We start from the raw sequence: 11,324 nt of genomic DNA, 5'->3' as shown, positions 1-11,324 counted from the left end.
TTTGGTATGAACGTGGAGTTTAGTATCGAAAAAGATTAGTAATGCATAACTAATGCACGACAACTCTATTGTTTATGATTGTTCCAAATGGGGGTGTTTTTGTCATTTAACAGCATCTTCTGTCACAAACTTTTTTGAATGTTTAAGGATTTGTCACAATATCATTTTATAAACCTTGTCTTTTTGTAAACCTATGTTTACCATGTACAACCCTTCCAACAGGGTTATACATATATATTAAACTATTTTTTAATCTTAGGTCATCACCAATGGTATATTCAATTTGGCTGAGTATATTGGCCACTTCAGTAGTGCATCAGCAAACTATTCTAGCACACTAAAAGAACAAATTGAACTTATTTTGACTCTAATCCAATCACTGAAACTCACTTTGCCCATTCCATATCATCACTAAAACTCATTTTGATGCATAATGTTCATAAATTCAGCAGTATGAGAAGTGCTATATGCCGCATCATACATTTGATGTTCGTCACCAAAACTTTAATCGGAAGACATGGTGTTGAGATCAATGAAATTTTGAACTATTGAATGGATTTGTGAAATAGATGACAACAATGTAAATTAAACTGATTTTGTATTACTTAATTGATCAATTACATTATCGTTTATCTCTATTTATACAAGAGTATGATGGAATATAAAAGGAAACAAAATCAATTGTAATGAATGCTTTCTTGTTGCCGAAGAAGAAATCTTTTATTCCGGGAAATGATGATATTGTTCTGATCTCGAAATCCTCCATTCTAACACTCCCCCTCAAGTTGAATAGTGGGATTACCAAAATTCAACTTGTTTAGGCATTTGCTGAATATAGTCGTTCCTACCGCTTTAGTAAGAATATCTGCAAGTTGGTCCTCAGACCTAACAAATGGTAGTTTGATAATTCCATCTTCGAGTTTCTCTTTGATGAAATGACGATCAACCTCTACATGTTTGGTTCTATCATGTTGCACTGGATTTTCCGATATCCGAATTGAAGCTTCATTATCACTCATGATCCGTATACTTTCTTTGGGAGCGAATCCTAACTCAGTCACAAGTTTTTTCAGCCATAATGCTTCTGCTAAGCCTTTAGCTATGCCTCGAAACTCAGCTTCTGCACTTGATAAAGAAACAACTTTCTGCTTTTTACTTTTCCATGTGACAAGGTTACCTCTCACCAGAGAAAAGTATCCTGAAGTTGATCTTCTGTTCCCCTTATTTCCAGCCCAATCAGCATCTGTATATATTTGAATATTTAGGTGACCATTTGCTTTAAACAATACTCCATGACCAGTAGTTCCTTTGAGATATCTGATAATTCTTAGAACTGCATCCATGTGTTCTTCTTGAGGTTGATGCATGAATTGACTCACTACTCCCGCAACATATGCTATATCTGGACGAGTATGAGCAAGGTAAATCAACTTTCCCACCATTCGTTGATATTTATATTTATCAACAAGCTTTCCATCTAACTTCATAAACAACTTCTGATTGGTAACCATGGGAGTATCTGCTGGCTTACAATCAATCATCCCTGTTTCTGCCAAAAAATCCAGAATATACTTCTTTTGGCAAATAAAGATTCCTTTTTGTGATCTCAACACCTCAATGCCAAAGAAGTATCTTAAATTCCCCAAATCCTTCATTTCAAATTCTGCACATAAATCATCTTTTAGATTTTTAATTTCATTTTCATCGTTTCCGGTGATAATCATATCATCAACATAGATTATCAGACATGTTATCCGATCTCCTTTATGATAAAGAAAGAGAGTATGATTAGAATTACTTTGCTTATATCCATACTTCTTCATGGCTAGTGTGAACCTACCAAACCATGCTCTAGGTGACTGTTTCAGTCCATACAGAGACTTCTTTAATTTGCAGACCTCTCCCGTTTTGAAACTCTGAGAAAAACCAGGTGGTGGGTCCATATACACTTCTTCCTTTAATTCTCCGTGTAAGAAGGCATTTTTAACATCAAACTGATGAAGTGGCCATCCCTGATTTGCTGCTACAGAAAATAATACTCTTATTGTATCTAGTTTTGCAACCGGAGCGAACGTCTCAGAATAGTCAATGCCATATGTCTGAGTATATCCTTTTGCAACCAATCGAGCTTTATATCGTTCAATTTCACCAATTGGCTTAAACTTAACTGTATAGATCCACCGACATCCTACTGGTTTCTTTCCTTTGGGTAACGTACACTTGTCCCACGTTTCACTTTTCTCTAATGCATCCACTCTACATTCATTGCATCCTTCCATTTTTTACTTTCAAGGCTTGTTCTACACTCGATGGAATTTCTTCTGAATATAACTTCGCCACGAATGCTCTTGCTTCTGAAGATAGATTTCCTTTTGCTAGATTAGCTAGAGGATATTTAGAACTTCTCGAAGTCTTTTCTGGAGAATATCGCTTCGCAGGAATTCCTCTAGTTGATCTTGCTGGAAGTACATATTTTCCTGGAGCCTCAGTACTGTCTTGTTCTTCACTTTCCTGCACATTTTCATCTGTGGGATCTTGTACAGTATTATCATTCAGTGAAGAGTTACGTACCTCGGATATCAGGTTTGGACTCATATTTTCGGTGACACTAATGTCTTGAGACTGAGGGGACTGTTCTTCAAGGGATTGAGGCTCTTCTTCTGGAGATTGTTCATCTGGAGACTGTCCTTTATCAACTTCAGGAATTCCTCCCGAAGTATATCCCAGCCAACTCAGTGTGTCGCTGTTTTCCTCCCCCTGACCACTGTGTGGCGAGGAGTAAAAATACTTTGTTTCAAGAAAATCACAGTTCATTGTGGTGAACATACGGCGGGTTTGTGGATTATAACATCTATACCCCTTCTGTGTTATTCCATACCCCACAAAGACACACTTTTTAGCACAGGGATCAAGTTTATCACGATATGATTTTGGGACATGCACAAATACAGTACATCCAAACACTTTTGGTGGAAGAGTTAATGTTGGTGGAAGGGTATGATATTTAGTGAGGGTTTTGAGTGGTGTTTTCATTTTGAGAATTTTTGTTGGAAGTCGGTTAATCAGGTAGGTGGCAGTGGCTAGAGCTTCCGGTCAAAAGTGTTTTGGGACACATGATTCAATTAAAATTGCTCTAGTCATTTCTAATAAAAGTTTATTTTTCCGTTCAACCACACCATTTTGTTCAGGGGTATGTGGGCAAGTGGTTTGATGGATTATCCCTTTGTTTTGGAAAAATAGTGACATTTGTGAGTTTATATATTCTCCACCATTGTCTGACCTCACAACTTTGATAGATTGTTGGAATTGGGTTTGGATCATGGCATAAAAAACAGTGAACCTATCATATACCTCAGCTTTATTTTTTTAAAAATAAATCCAAGTCATCCGGGTGCAATCATCAACAAATATTACATAATACCGGAAATTTTGACCCCCAAGTACTGGGGCAGGGCCCCACACATCTGAGTGAATTAGTGAAAAAGGAACTTGAACTCTAGTATTGCTGGGTTTGTAAGTTTGTCTATGACTCTTAGCTAAAATGCAAGTTTCACAAGAAATATGCTTATTTAATGGAAAAAGTTCAGGAAACAAAGTATTTAAATAACTAACTGAAGGGTGTCCCGGTCTTCTGTGCCACAACCATGCTTCTCTTTCCCTTGTTCCATGAGCTAGCATCACACTTCCACTTGAATTTACTTCATCAACATAGTACAGTCCCCCTTTCTCAGTGACACGCCCAATAATCCGTCCCGTCCTGATATCCTGTAACAAACAAAAATTTGGATGCATGAGAACTGAGCAATTGAGTTCTTTTGTCACATGACTTATAGATAAGAGTTTATGGGACAAAGCGAGAGCATAAAGACAATTAGACAATTTAATGTCTGGAGAAATTTTAATTATTCCCCCAGTTTTTACATCCATTTTCCCTTTATTCGCAGCTTCGATGTGGGTTTTTCGAGGTTTCGATGTTATTGTGAAGTCAGATAAATCATATGCCATTGTATCCGTGGCTCCACAATCAAAAATCCATGGTCCATTAGATTTGTCATGATCATTTTGGGCCATGTGGGCTGCTGCATTCAACTTTGGACTTTGTTTTTTAATTTCAAGCCCATCCCCATTATTTAAAGATGGGTCGTATGTGTGAGTGAGAGAGGCCGATCGGTTTTTCAAAACCAAGGATATATCATTTGATATATTTGGTATCTTTGATTTATTTGGTATCTTTGATTTATTTGAGAAACTTTTTATATTTTAGGAAAATAGGGTTTCCCCTTTTCTCCCTGTTACCTGTCACCACCGAAAATAGCGGGTCTCCTTCTTCCTCTTTTCCGGCCGCCGCCATTCCACCAAATCCATCTGATCGACGACTTCCACTGTCTTTATTGGAGGTTGTTGCGGCGGTAGGGATGGAGTTTTTCTCCTTGACAGATTTGTTGCCCTTTTTTGGTCCGATCCACCAATCGGGGTATCTGACAATCTCGAAGCATTGTTCCTTGGTGTGTCTCCACATACCGCACTTGTCACATTTAAGATGAGATTTATCATCTTGAATCTTTTTCTTGCCATCATTCCGACGAAAACCCTTTGACACAAACCCACCGCCATCATTTGATGCAAAACCGCCACCGTTAAGATCTCCGGCGATTAAGCCGGATGCTACACCTTGTGATTCGTTAACTGTTGCTCCCAAAATATTTTGGTGAGCGGCTTCCTTACGAATTGTAGCACAAGCAGATTCCACGGTTGGAAGCGGGTCGACGCGGAGAATTTCTCGTATGATTGGTTCAAACTTCCGATCTAAACCATTCAAAAACTGGAATAGTTTTTGATCGGATCTGATTTTGGCATATATTTTGATATCGTCTGCACACTTCATTGGGTTGGGATCGATTCGATCGATTTTGCCCCATATTCCTTGCAAAGAGATCCAGAATTCTTCGAGGGCTTTGTTGTTTTGCTTGAGTTCATTGGCCTTAACATGCAGGTTGAAAGTTTGTAGCTTGTCAGTTCCACTGCTGTAAGTGGTTGCTAATGCATCCCAAAGTTCCTTAGTAGTCGAAAACTCGGTAAGGTTTCCGGCTAAAAGTGGCTCGATATTCTGAATGAGCCAGGAGAAAACTATCAGGTCATCTTGTTCCCATTTCTCATATTTTTCTGATGTTGCTTTTGATGGTGGGTTGTCGGTTAAATGGTCTAACAGATGTTTTGACCGTCCGCCAATGGCTACTCGAATCATTCGAGTCCATAAGTTATAGTTTTGGTTATTTAATTTTAAATTTATTTGAAGATTATCAGATAACTTTGGGTTTTGAGGTTGTTGATTTGTATGGTTTTGTAACAGATTTGCTAACTGTAATGCCAAATCCGACCCAGAGCCGCCGGCAGTATCTGTCATGGTGGCTTGGGTTTGATTTTCGGTGATACAGTAGATGGAATTATTGGGTAGATGATGATGCCATATTTGTTGGCTCTGATACCATGACAACAATGTAAATTAAACTGATATTGTATTACTTAATTGATCAATTACATTATCGTTTATCTCTATTTATACAAGAGTATGATGGAATATAAAAGGAAACAAAATCAATTGTAATGAATGCTTTCTTGTTGCCGAAGAAGAAATTTTTTATTCTGGGAAATGATGATATTGTTCTGATCTTGAAATCCTCCATTCTATCAATAGATGTATAGATATAAAATTTAAAGGTTGTTGTAGTTAAATGGTTGAAATGATAGTGAATTTATAGAGTTTTAAGTTGAAGAAGACAAAAAATTTGAAAAGTTGATGGAGGGGGAGCGTATAGAATATTTTTCAAAAATTTTCAAACATTTTTCAAAATACTAAAATGTTATTCAATATTAACCAAAATATTTGAAAATAAAAAAAAAAAAATTTTAAAAAGAAAACTAAAAAGAATCACATTAACAGTAACAAAATTTTGAAAGCAATCAAAATAAATGGGTCATAACAATCTTTTTCTCGAGAACATGTTACTGTTCATGTGAATTTGTTTTAGTTTTTTTTTTTTTGGTTAATATTGAATAACATTTTGAAATTTTAAAAAATGTTTGAAAATTTTGAAAAAATTCTATACGCTCTTACTTCGTCAACTTTTCAATTTTTTTGCCTTATTCAAATCAAAACTTTAGCCAATGAGGTTGGTGGCCCATTGGTAAGGTTTTTGACTTTGGGAGGATCCACCTGGGTTCGAGTCTCACTTCTCACATTTGTGAGGGTGGATTAATAGGGTTTTTCAAGAGTTATGGTTTCCACGCATAAATGTAATTTAGGAGTCGAAGTAGAATAGAATGTTGTTCAAACAAAAATCAAAACTTTATACATACACTATCATTTCAACAATTTTAACTACAACAAACTTTAAACTTCATATTTATACATCCATTTCACAAATCCATTCAACAATACAAAATTTCGTTCATCCTTACACCATGTCTTCCGATGAAAGTTTCAGTGACGAATATCAAATGTATGATGCGGCATATAGCACTTCTCATATTGCTGAATTTATGAACGTTATGCATTAAAATGAGTTTCAATGTACTGGGTTAGAGTCAAAATGAGTTTAATTTGTTCTTTCAGTGCGCTAGAACAGTTTACTGAAGTGACTGGTGTGCTCAAGCAAGTGAGTATACCATTAATCATTGGAGATGACCTTAGACCTCTTTCATATAAAACTTACTATAATTTGCAAAAAGTAAACCTCTTCATAGTTTTCGGATGATTCTATGTAGTTTATATGCTTGTAACTATGTTTGTTGTCTATTAAGTGTTTATCTATATTTATACTATATTATAAAGCAAATTTTCTCTAAAAATTCAACAATGAACTTAAATTTTCAATATTGATTTTAAGTACTTCCCTAAAATGTCGTTCCTATCTATTATATATTTACCTAAAATAACTATAATACCCTTTATCTGTTCTCAAATGTCAACCAATTATTTTTTTCTCTACTCCCTAAATATTTTTATTTTTCTAATTCATTCAAAATCTTTTATCTCAAAAACCATACATCGATAAATTATAAATGTTATATGGGTGTTTTTAAAATTTCATACTGTTTCATTAAAGTAGTCATTCGATATATACTTTCAACGAATTTTTAAATCCGAGGACAGAGCCAGTACGGCTAAGGACGGAACCCGTCATGTAGATCACCTATCACTGCCACCGACGCCGCCATTACATCACTACCCCTCTATCACCGCCGCAACGCGCGGGTACCGTTCTTGTATATAATAAAAACATAATGATGTATTATGTTTGCAGTTTTTGAACTACAGAACATATGAACACGAATAGTTAAGATGATGTAATTGTAAGTTAACAACTTGATTTTGGTATTTGTTTTAACCAATCGAAAAATCAGATGTAAAACTTCACCAGCAGAAAAAACTACTTAAAAATGTGTTTACAGCCTGTTTGACCCATTTGAAGGGAAGGGAATAGACCAAAATCTCTAACCATCAGCTGGAGGTAATAACCAAATATATATCTAACCATCAATTGGTTTACTGTTCATTTCACCCATTCGAGATAAAACATAATCTAAATGTATAATAAAAATGTTAATAATAAATATCACCAAACGAAGACAAAAGAAATGATCGAGATTCTTTGAATATGAATATATATGATCAAGTGTTAAAACTTCCTATTAATCAATTACCCAAGAAGCCATCTACTTTTTTGTTAACTGAAGCAGAAAGAAACTTCATGCACATTGGAGCCTTCACACCAACCATGGACAAAATAGCTGCTGGCACTCCCCACAGCGAGTCACCACAAATCATACCTGATGCCACAGCTGGTGCTAGTTCCTTTGCTGCCTTCTTGTTCTTCTTCTCCCATATGAATAGAATCAAACTCCCGATACACATATCGATTGCAAAATAAGCACCAAGGTAGAATGGGATAGCCATACACATTGGACTGGGAACAAACCTGTATAATCTGTACTTGGTTTCATACAGCTTCAATAGTAAAGTTAAGAGATTTAAAAGAATGGCTCCAAAGAAAAATCCAATTGACAGTTTTAGACAATTATGTGGAAGGGAACCGAGTCCTTCAGATCCAAGAACTGCTATTCCACGATAAAGAGCACCATACGGGGCTGGGTAAGATCCATGTGGATCACCTACTGAATATGCACGGTAAAAGACCCAAAATACTAAAGGTGACATAATGCATCCAATTGCCGTTCCAATAACTTGGCTAAGGAACATGGAACGAGGAGATGAGAGTGTAAGGTAGCCGGTTTTGAAATCTTGCATTAAGTCAGAAGCTGTAGAAACAATATTCATCATCACACCACATGCTGCAAGACCTGCAACGATTCCGCCATTTTGTGTCCCAGCCCATGCGCTGAATATCAAGATGGCTAACTTTCCATAGTTGGAAGCTAGTGACCAGTCGGTTAGACCACAACCATACGCGTTGCAAAATGCAAGGATAGGGGCAATGATGTAGGCGACTATCATATGGTACCATTTTAATTGTGGGAAAATGAAAAGAGGAACTACTATTGTTGATATTGCTGCCAAGACCAGGTACCCTACAACGGCTGCTAACTTTGGGATTTGATCTTTATTGAAATACTCGTTCCGTTTTTGTTCATCAAAACTAACTGGCTCATCTTTTTCAAGAGATGAAGACCCGGACTTCTTTGACCTCTTTTTATAAAAGCTAATCGACATCACGATCGCCATGTATAAAACTTGAAACAATCCGTCTCCAAGCATGGTTGCAACAGCAATAAATACCTGAGGAAGAAATTTGAGAAGAACATATAGATACATTGGCTCGTGTTACTTTCAGCTTATAACCCGTTAATATGTGCTATGACAAATTAGTACAAATTAGTACATAAAAGGAAGACTACTGTTAAACTAACAAAGTATGTAAGTGTATTTCACACCCTAATTACTTAAACTTACCCGTTGGACCCCAAACCCTTTTGAACAATTACCCAGCTTGTCCGACCCGCCTAATATCTATGACTAGTTTGTGTTTAAAAGTACATACCCTATATCCTTGAATGCCATGAAGACTGCTTGCGGATAAATCAGCTGAGTACCATTTTCCTTTCTTGGCTTCAATGAGTGGCCACATTATTCCCCAAGACATAATTGCCCCGATAAGTAATGAAATGTTAACCATATAAGGGCAAATCAACCCAACACCAACATAAGTTGCTGAGAAGTCAAAATAGAACCTACAAGGCATACACGTTTCAAATCAATAAATTACACTATCCTTGGTTTCCAACCATGGTTTGAAATTTATAGTGAAAAACTTCCAGGCCCTGTATTAGAATAAAAACAGAAATTTGGTGATGAAACAAAAGTCTAACCTTTGTGCAAAAGCTTTAAGACCAAAGGTAGGAAAACTAGCGAACCCACAGCCATCACCAGCAGCGGAAAACCACTGAAAAAAAGCCCACACGAAGCTAAACGAGAAGGACTTGAATAGAACTGAGACTTGCTTCCTGTATTACAAAGGTTAAAGTATTCAGAGGCGCATCTTGAATTTTGACTAAAGCTTGTATTATCGTAGCAAGTTATCATGAGTTTATATGCTATAGTATTATTAGTAAACATTATGCCATTAAAGATTATTACAAGAAATGAAAGTCCATGAAGTTATACCAAATGAATGGGAACAGTTTACATAAAAGTAGAGGTGACAGAATGGGTGGGTTGAATGGGTTGGGTATGAGTCAAAGTGGGTAACTCTTATACGAGTCCAATTGGCGATTCAAAGAGACTTTTTGCCCAAAACATAATTATGATACAAACAATGGGTATCAATCTTATTAGTAAGTTCAATATAACAGGCCCATTTGACATCCTTGTTAACTTTTACCCTGTACACATTTCACCTTGTACGGATAAAAACATCCCTTGGTAAATAAACTGCTCAAAATTACTATCTCCATAAACTACAATAGATTATGATTACTTACTTTGCTAACTTGGCTCCCTTGGGAGTATGGAAGCTGTTTATAAGGTATGCAGTTGCGGTTCCACTTGGATAAGTGAGCTTTGACTTCAAGATCATCACCTGATGGAAATATATACAAAAGCAATCAACTTACATTTTTCAAATATAAAAAGCTAAAATAAACCGAAAAAAAGAAGCTGGTAATTAATATAATTATTCTAACGTAACGATTTTAAGTTTCAGAATATTGATTCATACTTACCCTTTTAAGGGGCACAATTGAGAAGAGACCAACAAAGCTCACAGCAAAGAGATATCCAATCATCCATCCTGGAGCCAGCTTCTTCACATTATTCGGGTCGTTTCCAGTCTCGAGTTGAGCCGCAACATCTTTACTCATTCCTAATAAATAACTTGCCGTGCCACCTATTTTTAAACAAGTAGGTACATACATTCCTTATATAAGGCTACTTAATTGTACCTTTTAAGTTCGCCATCTCAATATATTACGAGTAATTGAAAAGCCATGCATGCAAAAATCATGAAAACTTATACATAATATATATATATAAGTTTTTATGATGCACAATGATTTTGAATGAATAAAAACCTATTGTTTTATTTTAAATAGTACCTATATATAAGCCCTAATTAAAAGGAGAAAGAAAAAAAGTACGTGAACATACTGCTAAACGCGATTCCAGAAGAAGCGACGACACAAGTTTGGATAACAGTATTCTCTTGACGAGTAAAGGGTTGCTTCAAAAGACCGAATTTATCAAGAACCGCGGTATATAATTTTAACATGGCGAAACCAAGCAAACCGGCAGCAACATTAAGTGAAGGGATAATGCCTGTGGTGAGGTTGAGTTTGCAAACTATGAAGTTGAAAACAACGGAAAGTATTAAACTCGTAACGATTGCTCGACACGTTATTTGATCTCTCCAGTTTGGAACTTGCTCGTTTGAAAAAGCTTTTTCCATTGCTGCTGCTTCTTCGTTAGATGATTCATTATTATTATTATTATTATTATTATTATTATTATTATTATTATTATTATTATTATTATTATTATTATTATTATTATTGTCGACATTATCATTGTTTATATCGTTTGTTATTGGCTGCTTATTTTCTTCTTCTTCTTCTTCTTTCATGATTATTTACGTACGCAAAGCTAGTAATTACGAATTACCTATTTGATTGGATATATTTATAGGGAAATTAATTAAGTAAGAAGAGTCCGATAGCAATAAGGAGCTGAGTTTTGGTTGATGAAAATCACCTTGTTTATCTCCATGTTAGTCGGTTGTTAGATACATACATGATTATCCGTATGTTAATTA

General features: G+C 35.8%; 1 protein-coding gene across 1 annotated transcript; it reads right to left on the bottom strand.

The window, feature by feature from the left end:
* Positions 1 to 7,696: 7,696 nt before the first annotated feature.
* LOC122585881 (probable metal-nicotianamine transporter YSL7) lies at positions 7,697 to 11,006 on the bottom strand. Its single transcript, XM_043757995.1, has 6 exons — positions 10,664 to 11,006; positions 10,240 to 10,403; positions 10,000 to 10,097; positions 9,388 to 9,522; positions 9,060 to 9,249; positions 7,697 to 8,797 (listed from the first exon to the last, which is right to left on the bottom strand). The coding sequence occupies exons 1-6, from the start codon at positions 10,959 to 10,961 to the stop codon at positions 7,697 to 7,699; spliced, it is 1,986 nt and encodes a 661-aa protein (XP_043613930.1). The 5' UTR covers positions 10,962 to 11,006.
* Between the last annotated feature and the right edge of the window lie 318 nt (positions 11,007 to 11,324).

The sequence above is a fragment of the Erigeron canadensis genome, chromosome 1 (genome assembly GCF_010389155.1).
Source record: "Erigeron canadensis isolate Cc75 chromosome 1, C_canadensis_v1, whole genome shotgun sequence".
Classification (NCBI taxonomy): Eukaryota; Viridiplantae; Streptophyta; class Magnoliopsida; order Asterales; family Asteraceae; genus Erigeron; species Erigeron canadensis.
This window is presented reverse-complemented; position numbering and strand designations above follow the sequence as displayed.

Excerpts from the sequence above, each read along its gene's own strand:
- LOC122585881 (XM_043757995.1), bottom strand. The coding sequence starts at position 10,961 with ATGGAAAAAGCTTTTTCAAACGAGCAAGTTCCAAACTGGAGAGATCAA. Across the intron at positions 9,523-9,999 it reads AAGGGAGCCAAGTTAGCAAA|GAAGCAAGTCTCAGTTCTAT; the intron begins GTAAGTAATCAT and ends TTTGTAATACAG. Across the intron at positions 9,250-9,387 it reads CTTAAAGCTTTTGCACAAAG|GTTCTATTTTGACTTCTCAG; the intron begins GTTAGACTTTTG and ends TATGCCTTGTAG.